Consider the following 20,209-nt stretch of genomic DNA (forward strand, 5'->3'; position numbering starts at 1 on the left):
CGCAGGGTTACGCCAGGCGGAGGGAGGGTTGCGGGTAGGGAGAGGAGCACCTCAGAAACATCAGCTCCATGTTCATCGTCACACCAGGGTCTAAATTATACTTTTAGTATTGCGTCCAAAACCGGGGGGAGGGGGGGAGGCCTGGGGAAAATGCAGTCTCGCACATTTCCGTGTTTCTTTTCTCCCGATTTCCGGTTAAGGAATGAGGAAAGGCCTGGATGTGTTTTTTCTTTTCTTGAATTTTTATCATAACTATTTCCTATCTGTTCTCTTTGATCCCTTGACAAAGTCCATCAAAATCCTCCAGCGTTCAGGCCCGCGACGTCCTCGCCCCGGCAAGGGGAGAAAGATGAAACTCGAAATTAAAAAAACAAAACAAAACCAAACCCAAAAGCTCCACAGCGGAAAAAGCTGTTTTCTGACTCACCCACCCCGCCCCGACCGTGCCCTGACCCCGCGGGAGGGGCGCCCCGCCAGCGAAGGAAGTTTGGGCGCTACCGCGCGCCGTAGGCGGAGCGCCGCCGCCGCTGCCGCCTTGCGCGCTCTAGCGAGGCCGCGGCGGTGAGAAATCGCCCCCGTGGGTGAGCGGCGATTTGTTTTTCCTTCGTCGCCGGCGTGCTCGGGAGCAGGCGGGGAAATGGCGGCTGCCCTCGGCGTTGCGCGGAGTCGGTTCGTGGTAGTGGGCGGAGGAATCGCAGGGGTTACCTGTGCGGAGAAGGTAAGGGCCGGGACCCGTCTGCCCGCCTCGCGCATGCGCGCGCCCCCAGCCGCCGGAGACACCCCCCCTCCCCCCGCGCCATGTTGGCCCCAACGCCGGCCTCGGCCCTCCCGGCTCGGCTCCGGCAGGGGCGGCGGGTCATGTCAGCCGGTGAGGCCGGGGCTTGACCCTTGGGCTCCCGGGGGGGGCTCGCTGGCCCCATAGCGTTATGGCAGCTGCGGCGTGGCAGGGCCTGTAGGCAGGTGATGCGGCGTGCGGGCCTGTGTAACTGCGTGTGCGCGCTGAACTCGGCCAGCCGAACGCTGCGTGAAACCGGCCTGCGCGACTGTGGGGACCGCTCAGGTATTTGTGCTTACTTAGAGGCAGAAGTGCTTTCAGGGTCAAGCTATGAACTTCTGTAGAAACACTTCATTAGATTCATATGGTAATTGCATAGATATTCTCATGTATACAGTCATTACATATTCTGTCCTACCCCCCCCCCCCCCCCCATTTTTTACAAATGTATTGTCCCTCTTAAGGAAAAAAAAAAGAAAAAAACAGCCCCAGGGAAGAAATGTTGTTATATAACAATAGTTATCTGTCTAGAAATATTTCTCAAGAGGTTAAAACTGTCCTGCAGATAACCTGATAAGGGCTTACGACCGCTTCATAAACAGAGGATTAAAACTTTGTAACTTGGCATTCTGTATGCTAGTCAAGAGGTCAGAAACTTGAAGGAGCGCTGCATGCATTATTCCTCATAGCCATAAAGGATTGTACTACAGCTAAGGTGAAGGTTGCTATGATGTGCTTCTTTTTATAAAAATATTGCTCTGTTTTTACTAGATCCATGTTTAGGGCTGTACACCTGTGGAGATTGTCCAATCTCTTCAGCTTTCCATGAGCTCAAGCTCTCAAAATAAATTTGTTTGTTTCTTGGTTTCAAGGTTTTTGGTGTTTTTAAAGTAACAGTAACTGGAGGGAATTTTGTACCTATAATGTGGGATGAAATGATGTGCATATTAGTTCAGTGAAGAATATTTTATCTGTTAAAACTACAAAGCAGTGTAAAGACTGTTTCAGATGCATTTGCTCTCTGGTGATGAAGTGATACTATTTCATTTCTGACATACTGTATAAACCACATGCAGACTACATTACAAAAAAATGTTGATACTGTTCTCCATCTTTATGGAATTGGTTTGTTTCTACCATTTACCATTTGAGGTTTTTTTCCTTTTATTCATCGTTAAAGTAAAACGTGGGCTCTGGTACTACAAACACTTAAATGCTATATTAGAATGAATAATCCCTTAAAAGTTGATAACTAGTTAAACTATTCACATAATTAAGGCTCTTGTGTATCCTTATGTGCTTGCAAGAGTAAGATTTGGGTCAATATTTAATATTCACAGAGACTTTATATGTTTTCCTGGAAGTAATTTAGAATTATCTCTAATTTCTATGATCCTGTTTCACAATACAGTTATTTCCAATATATATTGGATGTCTGTAATCTTTTAAGATTGCTATAAAAGGGACTAAAATGTATTGTTTTCTTGAAAATGCTTTCTGCTGTGTTAGTGCCACAGAGTTCGTGCTTTGTTTTCTTCCAAAGCTCACAGAGAGTGCCACTTACTGCTGTAATTTATGCCTCATTTTTTATGCTCTCTCCTTTCCCTCACCATTATTTTTTTCCTGGAAAACTTAAATGTTGTGGTTTAGCCCCAGTCAGCAATTAAGTACCACACAGCTGCTCGCTCACCCTTCCCACCCCCTGGTGGGATGGGGGAGAGAATTGGAAGAGCAAAAGTAAGAAAACTTGTGGGATGAGATAAGAAGTTTAATAATTGGAACAACAACAACAAAATTGTAATGAGAAGGAAAACAATGAGAGAGCGAGAGAAGAACAAAACCCAGGGGGAAAAAACAGGTGATACAACTGCTCACCACCCGCCAACTGATGCCCAGCCAGTCCCCGAGCAGCAATTGCTGCCCCCCAGCCAACTCCCCCCAGTTTATACACTGAGCATGACTCCATATGGTATGGAATAGCCCCTTGGCCAGTTTGGATCAACTATCCTGGCTGTGCCCCCTCCCAGTTTCTGGTGCACCTGGCAGAGCATGGGAATCTGAAAAGTCCTTGACCAGTGTAAACACCACTTAGCAACAACTAAAAGGTCAGTGTGTTATCAATATTCTCATACTAAAATCCAAAACACGGCACTATACCAGCTACTAGGAAGAAAATTAACTCTATCCCAGCCGAAACCAGGATACTAAATCAGATTCTTATGTGATGACAGAGACTTGCCTCTTTTTCTCATGTCTCAGTCCTGCAGGAAGCACAGTTAGCAGTGACTATTAGTGGTCTTCTAGCATACCCTTTAATTCACCAAGGCCTTTAAAAGTGGCACTGTGTGTTCTGGAAGGATTTGTGTGTCATGCACCCATAGCTGGGGGCATGCTTTAAATAAAAGAGGAAGATTGAACACAATTTTTCTCAGTCCTGGTTTTGAGCAAGTACAATTCTGTGAAATGTAGTGGCAATAAACAACTTGTCCATCCATATTGCATTTTGGGTATGCATTATGTGATGTCTTGTAGTTTCGACTTCTCAGGCAGCTATCTAAGAACAGTCATTGCATCAGGTCTGTCTCAAAAAAAATCACATATAGTTACTTTTTGAGTACATTTTGAAATATTCTGACAAAATTTTTTAAAAGCTGAATTTTTCTTAAAAGCTTGAGTTAGATTTATTTTCTCTGTCACAAAATGTTTCATGTCTTATGTAATTTCTGCCTTTCATGCTTACATTGCAGCATCTCCTTCTGGATTGTGATGACTTGCACATTTCCATAGGCATGGATAAACCTAATATTCTGTCTGGCAGATTTCTAATTTTAGTATTTTAAAAGGTAAAGAAATGCAATGGCCTTAATAATACTGAATGAAAGTTTCAAACAACCATTAAATCTTAATGAGAGGGCAGGTGTAAACATTGAGCATAAGTGATGCAAAGTACATGATGTCAGTCTTAAAATTTCGGGTACCTCTGATGACTATTACATAGAATCACAGAATAGTTTGGGTTGGAAGGGACCTTTAAAGATCATCTAGTTCCAAACCCCCTGCCATGTGTAGGGACATCTTCCTGTAGATCAGGTTGCTCATAGCCCCATCCAACCTGACCTGGAACAACTCCAGTGATGGGGCATCCACAGCTTCTCTGAGCAACCTGTTCCAGGGTCTCACTACTATTCTTTACTGCAGCAGTAAAGAATTTCTTACTTATACGTAATCTAAATCTACCCTCTTCCAGTTTAAAACTGTTAACCCCTTGTCCTGTCGCTACAGGGCCTGGTAAAAGTCTCTCTCCATCTTTCCTGTAGGCCCCCTTTACATATTGAAAGGCCACAATAAGGTCTCCCTGGAGCCTTCTCTTCTCCAGGCTGAACAACCCCAACTCTCTCAGCCTGTCCTCATTGGAGAGGTCTTCCAGCCCTCCGACCATTTACCGTGGCCCTACTCTGGACCTGCTCTAACAGGTCCATGTCTGTCTTGTCCTGGGGGCCCCACAGCTGGATGCAGTATTCCAGGTGGGGTCCCTTGACCTGCTGGCCATACTTCTTTTTACGCAGCTCAGCGTACGATTGGCTTTCTGGGCTGTAAGTGCATGTTGACAGCCCTTATCTGATATTTCATAAACCAGGATCCTCAAGTCCTTCTCTGCAGGGCTGCTCTCAATCCATTCATCCCCCAGTCTGTACTGACAACTGTTGATTGCCCCGATCCAGGTGCAGGGCTTTGGCCTTGTTTAACTTCATGAGGTTCACGTGAGCCCACTCATCAAGCCTGTCAGGGTCCTTCTGGATGGCATCCCTTCCCTCTAACTAATCAACTGCACCACTTAACTTGGTATTATCTGTAAACTTGCTGAGGGTGTACTCAATCCTACTATCTGTCATTGATAAAGATACTGAACATGATCACATGCTTTCCATAGCATTCTGTAGTTTTTCTGAGGCTTATTAGATACAGCTGGGAGCAACTGCTGCAGTGCCGTATGTTACATGTCAACCTTTCTTCCCATTGTCTGTCAATACAAAGCCTATGGGTACAACATGTGTGAAACACATGTTAGGGATTCATGCTATAAAGTGTGGATTACATGAAGTTTTACATAGCCTCGTTAAATTCATTTGTATTTGCTGAGGGTATGAGCAGGTGAATCTCCCTTGAACCAGCAACAAGGTTTCACCACTTTCACCTTCAGAATACTATGTTGCTCCTGTCTGAGGTGCAGGAATACCTGCTAGTCCATTTATAACTCGGTTGCTCATATACAACATGAAATGTGCTTCTTGGTGGCTTATACAACTCTTCTGTTCATCTGTAGAATGCTGGTGACAAGGAACCCTGGCTTTTGTCTGTACCTCAGAGACAAGTGGTTTGTACTTGACAGAGCTGATTTCTTTTCTGTGGCAGAGCAATGCACATTTAAATTGGGAATTCTTCACTTTGTCTTGGGGCCTGTAAAAGTCTTGTATTGCTTAGTAGCACTCTGAAGGTGATAATCCGTTTATCAGTTCATTAAATAACGTTTAAAATAGCCAATAGGAATTGGCATTTCCTCTGTCAAAACGACATCTGTGAACAATTAGTCACTACTATGCAACAAAAAAAGTACGTCCAGCAACTGGATGTCTCCAGAAATCACATGATCATAGTGTGTTCCTAGAATTGGCCTTTAGAATACTGTAAGAATAGCCTGTTCAGTAGTCATTTATACTATGGCTGCAGTTCTTGAAGATATATTTGTCTGTGAATGAATTAAAATCTTGGGTCTCCAAATTCTGTTCATTTCAGTTGTTATCCTTCCATAATCTTGAAGTGGTGTTTATCCAATAGGATTCTACAAGACTAAAGTAATGTAGTAACATATATTACTTTTCACCAATAATTTTATTGTCTTAAAGTCAAAATCTATTGATGACTGTATTCACTCATTATGATTTCTGTTTCTTTACAAGCTGGCCACAGAATTCCCATCAGAAGACATTTTTTTAATGACAGCTTCTCCAGTTATAAAAGCTGTAACAAATTTCAAACAGGTAAGAGACACTTAATTTTTCTTATGGTCAGACCTCTTCAGAAGTTTGTATATGTACAGATAATTGAGAACCTAATCCTGAAAATGCTTATGATTTTGAACTTGTTTTCACATTAGTGTGACTGCAGTGGTAAGTGTTAGTAGGACTGATGAGATATTTTATAGTGATTCATAATTATTAGTAATTGGTGAATATATTCACAACATTCAAGCAAAGGTTAAACTGGGTACTTCCATGGCTGAAGTATTTTCTAAGTTATTGAAGCTTTATCTCACTGCTTTGTTAATGGGTATGCTCCATTTTAAGCACTGAAAATGGTAGCTGTGGAATAAATTGCTTAAGAAACTTAGTCTTGCTAGTGGTTCGTATATACAGTAGTGTGAATTTTGGGCAGAAACAGACTTCTGACAAGTAACGAAAAAAGGGATAGCCTTCTGTGAAATTGCCTGCAGCTTTATCTACATCTCCAGCAGCTGGTGATTCAATTACCTCTTTTCTTCTCATTTGAAAAAGAAAATAAAATCCTTGCATGAGTTCAGATTTCTGGCTAGTAGGTTCATTAAGCTAGTTTCGCAGACGTACTGAGATCTTGGAAGGCACTGCTCTTTTTCCCACTCTGAGGGAACTTCAGACTCTACCATAGGGCATGGAAAGAGTTGGAGACTGGATTGCACAGAACTCAGGACGCAAAGCTGCCAGCCAGTAAGAAGTTAGGTTTTACCTCTCAGGGAAAGTTAAGACACCTAGAGCTGGGCTTCCACCTGGTGTTTACATTCATGACTCTCTTTGTGAAAGTTGGTATCTAACAGGTGAGGCATGTCTCACAACAAGTAAAGAAAGACCACTCTGTGGTTTATCTGACAGCCTGGTTTTAACATAATTCTTCTTGGTGTATGAATGCCTGATTCAAATCACTACAGGGGGGAAATAAAGCATAGAGAGATTTGAACAGCAGTTATTTGCATTTAGTGGCTATAATTGGTTATCAGCATCTCTTCCTTGTTGCACTGTGGTTTTTGTCCAGGGCTAATGGAATACTCATAACTTAGCTGAGAGACTGAGAGCTCTATGTGAGACTGATAGAGTAACACCCAACTAAAGAATAGCTTCTGAGTTTGAGAGTGCTGACAGTAGGGTCATGAGTATCCAGGAAAGACGCTTACACATTGTAGAGATGTGAAGTCTGTAATTCACATCAGCAGAAGTTTCAGTATCTGAAGAATAAGGGAATAGCTAAAGAGTATTTGAAGGCAGCATCTCTAAGTTTTGGACATGAGCATCTTAATTTCTCTCTGAATTGCAAGCATGGTGTGGCTTCTGGTTCCTAGCTGTGTCCCAGACTCTTTGAATGTTCTGTACAGTAGAAGGCCTGGAGGCTGCCGTGTAGCTGCTCCCTTCTGGAAGAAAGCCCAAATCAACATAACTTACTTGAATGTTTTCCAAGTTCTGGTTTGCCTGCGTTTTTTTGGTTTGGTGTCCTGTCCTGTCCCATCCCATCCCCCCCCCCCCCCCCCCCTTCTCTGAAATATCAGATAGTGACTACAGATGAGATGCTGAATAAAATGCTTTGAGGTGGTCTTGAATCTGTTTTGCCTAAACAGCTGTTTTATACGTCCTGCTTACAAGCTGAAAAACAGTAAGCACTTTTCCTGACATGAGGGCCAACTACCTGCAGCAAGAGATTTTTGAATCATTAGGTTTTTGAAGAAAATGTCACCAGATTTTTTTTTTTAATAGAATAAAAATATTTATTCCAGAGAAAAGTGTGTTTCCATAATTCTGTAAGCTATTTTGACCAAAAATTTTTTTCCCAAAGTACCGAGGAGAAGAAGATGTTTGCATGGGGGAACATCATTGAGTTATTTTATCAAAGTTAAAACAAACAGAAAAACAGGGTCTTAACACTGCATCAGGTAAGTTAAAAAGCAGTGTTGCCAACTCTAATGATATAGTCTATGTATGGAATAAAACATTATAGCACTTAGAGCAGCCATCGGGGTTCTCCATTTTTGCTTAATCTCTAGCTTTAGAATTAAAATTCTCTGTGCTACTGTGACTCTTTAGCAGGAATAGGCATGAAAAGATTCTGTATATAAAAAGGAACTTTTAGCAGTAACATGATAAAATGTTTTGAGACAGTATGGGCTTTATGTTGTGACTTCTTTACTGGAAATTAACATAACGCATTTTGTTACAAGCTTTAGAAAAAGAGATGAATAAATGATTCATATTTTTAAATACGTCTCTTCTTCCTACAGGTCTCCAAAACACTTGAGGAATTTGATGTAGAAGAGCAACCAAGTTCTCTATTAGAAAAACGATATCCCAATATTAAAGTTATACAGTCTGGAGTAAAACAATTGAAAAGTGATGAACATGTAAGCTAACGTTTTTCTCTCTTTTATGTGGTTTTTCAAATTATTAAAAAAAAAATAATATAAGAAACAGGTGAATATTTTGGGCATGAAATTTTGTTGAAGAACATTCTGGTTATTAAAGTGTTAAGTTACCAATATTACAAGAAAATACTGCCTAACTTTAATTTCAGTTACCACTTATACTGTTGTTCGAGTAGAAATATAGGCAGGGGACATAATTGTTGATCAAAAATTACTTGTTAATTAAGAAACTATATCTTTTAGATTTAAATCTTTGACACCTTAGACATATTGCATTGAATACCTGATTGGAATAGCAGGGAAACCAGTCAATGAAACTAATACTTTATGTCAATATAGGTGTCAAAATTTCTGTAACCCTTGATTGGAGATCTCTCTGATTCCCAAATTACAGCTTGTTGCTACAGAGACCAAAATATTAACAACTTTATGATTAAAAAAATAATAATTCTTAAAAGAACCAACATTTCCACCTTTTCTTCTTTTTTTTTAGCAGGAAATATGGTGCAAGTATGAGCAGTGTACAGCACATACCGATCCTTGTTGGTGTCTGTGTCAACTTGACATGTTAGTTTTCACTTCAGCATTTATCAGAAACTCACGTTCAGATCCAAAACTGGTTTTGCTCATTTTAAGTCACAGAGATATGATTCCAGTTAGATTATAATTCTGCTAATACTCTGAATCAAATTATATTCTTGTATCGTTATTATAATATTGTTTTAGTTTAGGTATGTCTCTGTGAACGTGAGTATTTCATGTATAGGGATTTGGAGGATCTTTTGCCTCTGTTTTCTGAAAACCTTTAAAAACTCTCTTTGTGCAAAACCACTGTAAACTATTTAGCTTATAGTTTGAAAAACAACAAATAAGGTCATAAAATGTTAAAATTTAAGTATTGCTTGTTGCAGAATGAGGTAGCTTGTTTAGTGCCTACCCTTTTTCTTTAGCAAAGAACAGAATTTTGTGTCTTTCTAAACTGTATTCTAGCCTGTGCCTAGTTAAGTTAACACAGGTCTACTGTTGTTGAAATGCTTTGAATGAGATTCTTAATTGGTGATATATAGTAGTGCATAGGTCTACATCTATTACTGGGGTGGGGGGACATTGTCACATAGAAAACCAATGCTTTTAGCACAGATAGTGAGTACAGAGTGCCACCACGTGGTAATCTTTATATTTCATCTTTCTTTGAGTGCACTGTGTACACTTTCCATTTTATCTGTCTTATAATGTTACATATTTAGGCTTGTAAGTCTGTGGTGAGTGTAATGCAAATAAATGACACACAGTCAATGAGAGTATGAAGGCTTGCTCTTTACGAAGCCAGTAACAGCTTTTAATATCTGCAAAATACTATAAGGGGAAAAAAAAGTTGATGTTCTCTTAGATGTCTCCAATTGTTTTTTCTTTTCTCTTAATTTTTAACAGAAAATTTTCACTGAAGATGGGAAGGAATATATGTATGAAAAACTTTGCCTGTGTGCTGGAGCAAAACCAAAATTAATTTTTGAAGGAAACCCATATGTGTTAGGAATCCGGGATACTGACAGTGCACAGGTAAATGTGTTTTGGACTTATAAGTGTATAATATATTCCTGCTTCTGATGCAAAATACTAAAAATGATTGCGGAGTGAAATGGAGAAACGTGAGGTGATGTTTTTTATTATATATCCTTAGATGGGAACACTTTCAGTAGCAGAGAAATAGCCTTAAAATACCATTAAATAAATTAATTAGTCACTAAATTTATTAAGTTTATAGGTAGCTGATAGAAAATATTTCTAACATGATAATGCAGAATAAATGGTATTCTTTTACCCTCCAGGCAGAAGCCAATCTGAAAATATAAACAGGAAGTAGGCACCAGTAGAAACTTCCTGAGAAGGCGTATCTGGTGCATGGTATGAAGGGCTACTTCCTACAGTGAAAAGCTACTGAAGGACACTTTTTTCTAGTTCTACTGTAGCCTCTCCTCATTGTACAGAAAAGGGTTACAGTTATAGTCAAAGGTGTGGAAAAGTTTTCACGTGAGGAATGACTTAATAGACTAAAACTTCAGCTTGGAAGTAGAAGGTGAGGTTTCACTGCTGTAGGACTTCAGAATTAGAGGAGGCAGAGTGAAAGTGAACACTGCTTCTCCATAACAGAACTGTAATTCATCAAATGAAGTTAGATATTGAGAATAAAAAGGGAGTTAGTTTTTCAAGCAAACTGAAGTGAAACTATGAAATTTATGTTGTTGGTTTTGAATATTAAAACTTTACCTGGGTTTAAAAAAAAAAAAAAAAAGATGGTCTTCCCTGTGCATCCACTGTTGGCCACTGTGGGAAACAGACTGGGCTATCATTTGTCAAAACTGATGCTGAACTTCGAATGAGACTGAAGATACTTGTTTCTGGTTTTGGGGGGTTTTTTAATGGTGACTGGTTGCATTCACTAGTCCCCTCTGATACACCTTCAGTATCCTTCTCTGAAGGGATTAAAGGACTGCAGTTTTCATCGTCTTTTACAGTTTAGGTTCTCTGCTACAATTAGTCAGGTAAACTGGAAGCGTGGATGAACAGATTTTCATGTAATTGCAATAGTTGGTCTGAAAGTCGTGATTCTTGATTTGTTTGAAAGAAAATACTTGAAGTGGTTATATTATGATCTAAAAAAATACTGTCTGGCTATATTTTTTTTTTATTTCTCTCACCACTAAGATGGATTTGGAGACTTGTTTCTTTATGAAAGTTTTTTGCACAAATAAAATTGGTTCTTTGATTTGCTACAAATTATTTTTTAAATTCTGATTTTTGATCAGGAATTTTTAAATTCCTAAATTTCTGTATCTTTGCCTTTTTAATGTTACGCAAATTACTGTGAATATTATGCAAGTTGTGATAAAACTGGATTAATAGATATCACAATGCTAATGGTCTCTAGGACAGAGAAAAGTCTCTTGGATTCTATTAAGGGCTCTGTCAAATTCGCTTAAATGTAATTATTTAACTTCTGTGTCTCAAATTGAGACTTGTAAGGCTGTATCAATAACTTCATCCCTTAATGTGATAGAACTTACAAGTTTCATTAGCTTCTGTAACAAGATCTTAGCATAAGAAAATGTGTATCAGTAGTCTGAGAAAATCAAAATAAGAAGACTCAGAGAACAAGAAAATACTGAAAAGGACGTAATTGATCAGTGTGAGGGAACATATGATCTAAGTTGTAATGGAGTTTTTGTTTTTCTTAATGCAGGCTTTTCAGAAGAATTTGGCTCAATCTGAGAGAATAGTAGTGGTAGGAAATGGTGGGATTGCACTTGAATTAGTGTAAGTAAACGACTGAGTTTTAAAGATATGTATGCAAATAAAATCTTTAACAATGATACGTTAAATCTAGTGTGCATGAGTTTGGGAGAAGGTTGACTTATAAAATTGTAGCTCTTAAAGCTTTTAGTAGCAAAATGTATTAAAATAGCTTTTTCACAGTATAGTGGCACTTACTGTCACATAAAATTCAGCAAGCTTCAGAAGAAGCTTTGACACATAGATATCAAGAATATACAGCATTTTTGTGATTTGGCACCAACAGAGATTTCTGTTAAGACTATTAAGGGCAATATTTAAGTTATAAAACTTATCTGACTTCTGGAGACAGAAGATGTAACAGGAATAGAGAGGCAGCTTATCTTGCACCCAGCCTAATTTGATAGAGCTTTTGGAGTGTCTGACATGGCCTTTGTCTTAGACAGGATATTGAACTCTGTGGTCCTGCAGTGTGCTAGATTACAGAAACATCTGTATTACACAATTATATGGTCTTGTTTTATGTTGCAGGGAGTCACTTTTTCACTTTCACTAGATTGTCCTCTGCATGTTCCAGGTAGTACAAACAAGATCCAAATGTCTGTTCTTAGCAGTGGGCAGTCTGGCAAAAATGCATATTTTTTTCATTGTGGGGAACAGGAAATACTAAGTAGTAGTAGTATAAATTTGATCTGCCTCCCCTCACCCCCTACCCTGGTTCAGTTGAGGTTGTGCTGGTGAGAAAGTATGACCTGTCAACTTGAAGGGATTTTTTTTTTTTTTTTAATGTGTTCCTTATGTAAATATTTAGAAGCAGTAGTGGATTTGATAGGCTCAAAAGTCTTGGATCCCTTATTTCTAGCTTCTGGAATGAAACTTGGCATGCTTCTAGTTGTGTTGCTGAGAGTCAGATCCCTTTCGGATAGTCTGTCACTTTATCCGCTGTTTAAATGTCTGCAGGTATGAAATTCAAGGCTGTGAAGTAATCTGGGCTATCAAAGACAAAGCCATTGGGAACACTTTTTTTGATGCAGGAGCAGCTGAATTTCTCATTCCAAAGCTAACTGCTGAAAAACAAGAGACTCCAATTGAATGTAAAAGAACCAAGTATACAATAGAAGGTATGGTGTTTCAGTCTCCTAAGACTGCAGCAGCAGCATTTAATATTGAAGATAGTCCTAACATCAGTTAATTTAGCAGGCCATCAGTATGGTTTACTGTTATCATCAATGGCATTTCCTTCTTCAAAAAAATAAAAGTAAAAAAGCGATATAAAAACCCATCCAGAATTGATGTAGACATATGACAGCATTTAATACAGTTACCTAAAAACATGCTTATCTTTATAGCTGTGTCAAGTTTATATCTCATTTCCTGTATTCCATCTGCTGAAGAACCTATTCAATTTTCTGGAATATTTTAATGTTTTTCTGAATTATGTCAGCATTATGTAGGAAGGAGCTGTCCCATAATAAGCTATTGGAGGACCAGATGAAACCTCACAGAACGTTATTACAGATGCAGTGAAACGGCAGTCTTAATCACAACAGTTAACTAGAACAGCATGAACAAACATTACAGAAACATATCTATGACCAAAATAATAACAAAAAGAAGAGCATGGTTCTAGACTTCAGGCTGGAAGAATAAATTGTAAAAGTGTCAGGCTAAACGTCATAAAATGGCACCCAAGGTTCTTCAAATGTATCATGGTATGTTAGAATTTGCACTTCCGTGCAATGGAGGGGACAGTGCACATTTGCTAGCAGATGGACATCAATTTAAATATTAGCATTGATACTAAGCAATTAAGTCTACCACGGGTCTCCAGAACCCTGATGCTGTTGGGGGTCAGTCTCCGTGCAGGCACCTAACAGTGGCATGGTTGTTTTGGAGATGAGTGAAGTAATGAAAGGCATAAAGTTGAAAGGCGTTAAAAATATTGGCTTAGAGTTTGATTTGTCTGCAAATTAATGGGGTTTGGGACATTACACATTTTTGTCTTCTCTTCTGGCAACCAGATCATATTTCTCTTAATTGAGAATCCTTGTTCTGAATTCTGCAGGCAGTGAAGTATGCACACTAAATCTGATACTCTCCATCTCTTTCCTTCAGGAAGTGAGGAAAAAGAAAGACCTATAGCAGCATCTGACAAACTGGGCAGTGCCTTAGGCCCCGATTGGCATGAGGGCTTATGTCTTAAAGGGACTAAAGAGGTATGGTTGTAATCTTGCTTACACATCTGTTTAAGTGTTGCTGTAAGTGGATAAGGATGACAGAATGTGAACTGTCACATTCAGGATTATTAGAAAAATAAAAACAAAATGTGCTTGAAATGACTCTCCTGTCAGAATTAAACAGGAAAATACGTTAACACAAATAAAGTAATTTTCTGCTTGAAGAAGGAAGTGGCTGATCGGATCCATGGCATAATTCTAGCAATTTGCTCTTCAGACTGAAACATAAATGTTGGTTTGCAGATTTCTGTAGGGCTGGTGTCAATCCTAGCTTTAACCAGAAGCAGTGGTTCCTCTATTGTCCTGATTTTAGCTGCCATACGTACGTTTCTTATGTGAAAAATAGGACAGTAGGATTTGTACAGAGGTGCAGGGAACATCAGTCTCCTGTCACAGCAGGTAGTGAAATGCAAAATCAGTAGTGGACATGGGCACTGTGAAGAGTTTCATGTTTGAAATAAAGTAAAAATCCTCACATTTCGTAGGTTATCAGGTTTTACTTACTAATTTCTCTAGCTGTTAGGTGTTTGCATCTGTTACACTCGTTTGAAAAAAAGGGCCTTTCAAAGGTGATCAGTCATATATTCTACAGAAATGGCTTTACAATACCAACTAAAAGGTGCTTATGGTATTCAGCTATCAGTGGTATTTTGGCTGTTGAAGGCTGTGGAAATGTGTTTGTGTAGTGGAGAATAAAACTGTGCAAGGCCTGAATCCAGAAAATAGTTTAGACAAACAGGTAACTTTCCAACATCTGTCTTGAGCTCAAAATAGGAGTAAGTGGTTCAAACGTGGGTTGATGGAACAGGATATATTTTCTTTTTCTTTTTACAGCATTTAGAACATAAACTTATTATTGTTATCAGAATTTAATTCATGATAGAAAAATGAAGGATTTGAAATACTGAAAGATAGAAAAGATGAACTTACTTTTTTTCTGTTCTGATAAGTTCTGAATTCTCTTCCTGTAAACTGATGGGAACTTGCATATGTTTTCTGGCATGCCAGAAAAATCTACATTGTCATGAAATTTCAAGGAACATCAGATATCTGCTGAAAAAGCAGGTAAATTGCCATTTGCTGTGGTTAGATCTGTGCCAAAAAAGAAAAAAGCCTGGGAACGCAGCTAATGTGTCATGCTTTAGGATGGGTTATAGGGGTTTTGGGTTGGTTTTTTTTTCCCACTTTAGTAACATGTCATTTTAGGTGAAGGTATACGTGCTATCAAAAATATTGTTATCGCTAATCATTATGTTTACAATTTTGTCAATCTTTCTTTAGTTTTCTCATAAAGTACATATTGAAATACTATGTGAAGTAAAGAAAATACACTTACAGCAAGAATTTATACAACTGCAACGGACTTCTTTGACTTTTCCCAAGGAAGAGAAAAAAGTAGAACCAGATGAGGGTAGGTGCCAGTGCTGATTAGAAATAACATGTTGAAGATAGAGTAGTGCTGGAGCATGTTTGCTCATTTGCTGTTTGCAAATACAGATTTGGAAAAAAAAATTCCTTCTATAAATTAAATGGAGCTCTAGCAATTTATAGTAGTTGAGAATTTGATTTATGGGCTGCAATTGAATTACAAAATGTTATGGGTCAGACCCTTTTTCCACAAAGTCACCTAAATCCTGTATGGAGAATATTCCCTCCTAGTGAGCTAATTATTTTATATATTATAATATATTAATAGTGGAGTTAAAACAGAAGCAAAAAAAACCCCAAAAACATTTAGTGTCAAAACTGATGTCATCCTTCAAAGAAAGTAGAAGAAAATATCACTTGTTTCATGAGTAAGTCTGTCTATAAATGCCACTGAATGAAAATTAATATTTAAAATAGTATTTTAATAGCCAGTTACTTTCAGCATAACATTCTAGGAAGTCAAATCTCTGACATTCTTTTTGCTTATGAGGCATTTCCTGTGCATCTGTAAATTGGTATGTAAAAGAATATTTGGCAATTGTGTACTTCAGAGAACATCCCATGGGTCTGAAGCAGTGGCAGGACACAGTATTTTTCCCCCTACAAATGAGGACTTTGATTTAGGAACGTTCCAGAGAAAGTTAATGGTAGGACTTGGAGCTAAGCTCCAAAATCTCATTTTTCTAGTCCTGAGTGAAGGTAAGAAGTGTTATAGGCAATCTCGTGGTTTTTGTTGTGGGGGGTGTTTTTGCTTAAACTTTATTTCTCTTTTTTCCCTACCTAATCAATTAGATCTCTCAAAAGATTATTTTTTTTCTTCTTTTTATTTCATGTCTTTTATAATAAGACATCATTAATAAAATAACTTCTGTTGGTTACATTCTCAGGGCAAAATTTTCCCCTTTTTCAGTGCTATGGCCTGTATATGTGGAATTAACTAATGGAAAAATTTATGGATGCGATTTCATTGTCAGTGCAACTGGAGTTGTGCCAAACGTTAAACCATTTCTTGATGGCAATAATGTAAGTATACTGATTCATTTTGAAGTTTAAGCTTTTTTTTAAGTAAGGTGAAATAAGCTGTTTCAGCTGGTTTATGCTTCTGACATGAAAAACTGGTTGATAAAGGTTTTGAATGTCGTACAGCATTTTAAAATAAGGCAGGTATGTCGATATTGGAAATGCCCAACATGATAAAAATTAATTTCATTACTGTTCTTGGCTTATTATATTGCTACTCATGATATGTCCTGATACACAGTATATATACAATATACACTGTTAAGATTAAGCCTATACAAAGAGAGAAACACATTTGTTATAATTGGTTAATGTGGCAAAAATTTAGAATAATTTTTGTGTTAATTCTGTACCATATTCTTGTCTTACAAATCTTAAAATTTTCTCTTGGGAAGGAAGCAGTTATTTCCAATAATTTTCATCTAGGAAACTGAGCTATAACGGTGCTCATATTCATCGAGGGAAGTCACACTTTGAATCAGCATCCAAACGTGGATGATGATGATGGAGTTCATAGCTGCCATGTGAATTTTCAGGCCTTGAGATCATTCTGTCTCCCTGTTAGGTGTCTGGTTTAACCCCGGCCGGCACCTCAGCCCCACACAGCCGTTCGCTCACTCCACCAGTAGGATGAGGGAAAAAGTTGGAAGGGTAAAAGTGAGAAAACTCATGGGTTGAGATAGACAGTTTAATAGGTAAAGCAAAAGCTGTGCGCGCAAGCAACACAAACAGAGGAATTCATTCCCTGCTTCCCATGGGCAGGCAGGTTGCAGCCATCTCCAGGAAAGCAGGGCTCCATCACGCGTAACGGTTACTTGGGAAGACAAACGCCATCACTCCAAACGTCCCCCCCTTCCTCCTTCTGTTGCAGAGCACAACATCGTATGGCTTGGGGTATCCCTTTGGTCAGTTGGGGTCAGCTGCCCCAGCTGGGTCCCCTCCCAATGTCTTGTGCACCCCCAGCCTTACCGTTAGCGAGGCAGCATGGGAAACAAGAAAGGCCTTGACTCTGTGTAAGCACTGCTCAGCAACAACTAAAACACCCCTGTGTTATCAACAGAGTTTTCATCACAAATCCAAAACACAGCCCCATACTAGCTACTATGAAGAAAATTAACTCTATCCCAGCCAAAACCGGTACGTTAGGGTATTTGGTGTTTTGCAGTTCCTTCTGATTAGGACGTAAAATGCTATCCTCTGAATAAAGCAGAAGAAAATTATGAAAACAGACATCTGATGTAGAGCCATGAAATATTTCAAGGCCTGTGTTACAAAGTTAGATTAGGAATTAGGTATTTGCAATGGTGTTTTCTGGCCTTGGCAAAAATACAAAATGAACTCTTAAGACTCAGTGTCCCTGTAACATGCGTAGTGTGACTTGAAATTTGCTAAGCTGTTACTTCCCTTCCTAGGTAGCAGTAAATAATATTTTAAAAACCTGTGCTGTGTTCTAGAAATAACGCTTAATGCTTTGTATCTTACCACAGAGGTCTTGCCACTCTAGTCTCATGTTAAATAATTTTATTCAGTATGTAATGCTATTCTAAGCTTTTTTTAATACATAGTTTGAGATATTTTAAAGGATATGTGAAGGTCACTTGTAAAATGCAACCCTGATCTGTTCTTAAACCTGCTGAGAAAAGAATGCAGAGATTGCTAGGAAGTTCTGGTTTGATTGCTAGGAAGTTCTGGTTTTGTAGGCTAATTTTGCCTTTGCTTATTTGAAGGGTTCTAGGTTTGAAAAGATTCAGGATAAATGCTGTGGGGGGCAGGGTTGCGTTATAATACGGGGAAGTAATACTCTTGTATGTGGACAGTTGTGAAAAATACTTCATTGTGGCACTCCTTGGGGGATCTGTTTTCTTCCCTTGAAGATGAAGGAGTCTCGAGATTGTGAGGTTTGAACACCGTGTTTCTCTTGTGGTTATCAGTCTCTTTCTAGTGAGTCAGATCAGATGGGAGAATGAATAGCCATGAATTGTTTACACTGAATGACCTTTTCCTCTGTTGCTACATGGCATCCAGAAGGGCATCTTGCTGGGTTCCCGCAGTATTTATTCACATAATTTTCTATCTTCAAATGTTTTGATTAAACAGAATAGTGACTTTACTGACATTTTTTTAGGAGTGTGCCATTGGAAAGTAACAAATGAGATGACTGCTTAACATGGATGAAGTTGAATTACTTAGTTTAAATGATTATTTTTCTTATTGCTGATCTGTGCAAATACTTCAGTTTGCTGTAGGTGAAGATGGAGGTCTTAAAGTGGATAAACACATGCACACATCCCTGCCAGATATATATGCAGCTGGAGATATCTGCACGGCGTCATGGGAACCTAGTCCAGTGTGGCATCAGGTAAATCAAATCATACGATTGTGTGCTCAGCAGCAGTCTAATCTACGAAGTAAATTACACACTATTACACAGATGGGAAAAAAGAAAGTTTAATTGAAGCAGAAACCAGTAGGAACAAGTAGGTAATCCTGGGTGTGTTGATGACAGATAATTTTATCTATGTGGCTGAAAGCCAAGCTGTTCAGCTTTTCTGAGTGTAATGAAAATACGTAGTACGTATATGATGAGAACAGCGAGTGTCGGTCATTGCACAGTGACATGTATCTGTGGTTTTAAATCCTTTTTTTTTTTTTTTTTTTAGATGAGACTGTGGACTCAAGCTAGGCAAATGGGATGGTATGCAGCAAAGTGCATGGCAGCAGATACTTTAGGGGAATCTATTGATATGGATTTCAGCTTTGAACTATTTGCTCATGTTACAAAATTTTTCAATTACAAGGTAAAGTAAATACAGTCTAATAGTCTTAAACCACTGAGTAACACACATATTACTTGCTTATATTCACTTGCCAACACTGAGCAGATGCTTTAATATTGACAAAACAGTTTTCTCTATAGAATAATCAATCTTAGTTTAGATTTTCTCCATTCATACTAACTTGGAATGCTGAAACTGAAGAGGGCAAAGATCTTTACAGATGTATTACAAATTTTAATTGGTGAATGACAGCTGATCTACTTTGCACCTCTGCATATATTCCATTTCATTAAGTTTCTGTTCATGGATAAATTCAACACAGTTCAGCATGGTAGCTGGTTCATTACTGGGTTTTGTGTATGGTATTTCAAGGTGAAGATTTTTAATTCTGTTGTGGGTTTGAAAGCCAATGAAGGGGAGAGGTTCCCTAGGGGCAAATATTTCCCTGTTTACATCAGTCTTTTGAAGCTTAGAACTGTTACCAGCAGAAATACTAAAAGCCACTGCAATGACCTTACGAGTGCTTTTTCTTTTTCCTTCTCTTAGGTGGTGGTTTTGGGAAAATACAATGCTCAAGGCTTGGGTTTAGACCATGAACTAATGCTGAGATGTACCAAGGGACAAGAGTACGTTAAAGTAGTGATGCAGAATGGCCGAATGATGGGAGCTGTGCTGATTGGTGAAACAGACTTGGAAGAAACCTTTGAAAACTTAATTTTAAATCAAATGGATCTTTCAGCCTATGGTGAAGATCTCCTGAATCCAAATATTGACATAGAAGATTATTTTGATTGAACAAAACCCCATTTCCATTTTGTATAAAGTTTTGACACTGAGTAATATAGCTTATAAAACTGTTTCCTTGGGATTACCAGAAATGAGGGATAAATGTAATTCCTTATTAAGATTTTGTGTTGATCTTATCAAAATACTGACCGGCAAATTAAATCTGTGTAGAAATGCAGCAACAAAGGCAAGTGGATTAGTCTTGGCAAAGAGTTTTTGTCTAGATTAGATGAGCGTATGAGAACAGGGTTATAACAGTCTTAAAAAGTGGGCTTCTCTGTGCTGTTAAGATAGCACTGCATTCATTTCAATGCTAGGTAGCCTTTACTTTTTAAAAGTAAATAAAACATGCTAAATCCCGTGCCTGCCTCATAGCTCCCTTCTTCCCCAAACCATGCATAATTCACCTGCCATGGTTACCAGAGCCCAGTTTCCCCATGGCTTACTGCCACGCATG

At 38.6% G+C, this 20,209-nt stretch overlaps 1 protein-coding gene across 5 annotated transcripts; it reads left to right on the plus strand.

Annotated features, from left to right (window-relative positions):
* Positions 1-501: 501 nt before the first annotated feature.
* On the plus strand, positions 502-20,113 carry PYROXD1 (pyridine nucleotide-disulphide oxidoreductase domain 1). Of its 5 annotated transcripts, none has more exons than XM_075505929.1 (13): positions 505-718; positions 3,523-3,618; positions 5,734-5,814; positions 8,073-8,192; positions 9,645-9,773; positions 11,455-11,528; positions 12,465-12,625; positions 13,620-13,720; positions 15,023-15,152; positions 16,080-16,192; positions 18,426-18,548; positions 18,850-18,987; positions 19,513-20,113. In XM_075505929.1, the coding sequence occupies exons 3-13, from the start codon at positions 5,770-5,772 to the stop codon at positions 19,759-19,761; spliced, it is 1,383 nt and encodes a 460-aa protein (XP_075362044.1). In that variant the 5' UTR covers positions 505-718; positions 3,523-3,618; positions 5,734-5,769; the 3' UTR covers positions 19,762-20,113. The 5 variants fall into 5 exon arrangements, with proteins under 5 accessions (XP_075362014.1, XP_075362044.1, XP_075362034.1 ...); XM_075505919.1 differs by lacking the exon at positions 505-718 and adding an exon at positions 791-1,060; XM_075505899.1 differs by lacking the exon at positions 3,523-3,618 and having other exon boundaries at positions 502-718.
* Positions 20,114-20,209: the final 96 nt, after the last annotated feature.

This window comes from Mycteria americana, chromosome 1, assembly GCF_035582795.1.
Source record: "Mycteria americana isolate JAX WOST 10 ecotype Jacksonville Zoo and Gardens chromosome 1, USCA_MyAme_1.0, whole genome shotgun sequence".
In the NCBI taxonomy this organism is placed as follows: domain Eukaryota; kingdom Metazoa; phylum Chordata; class Aves; order Ciconiiformes; family Ciconiidae; genus Mycteria; species Mycteria americana.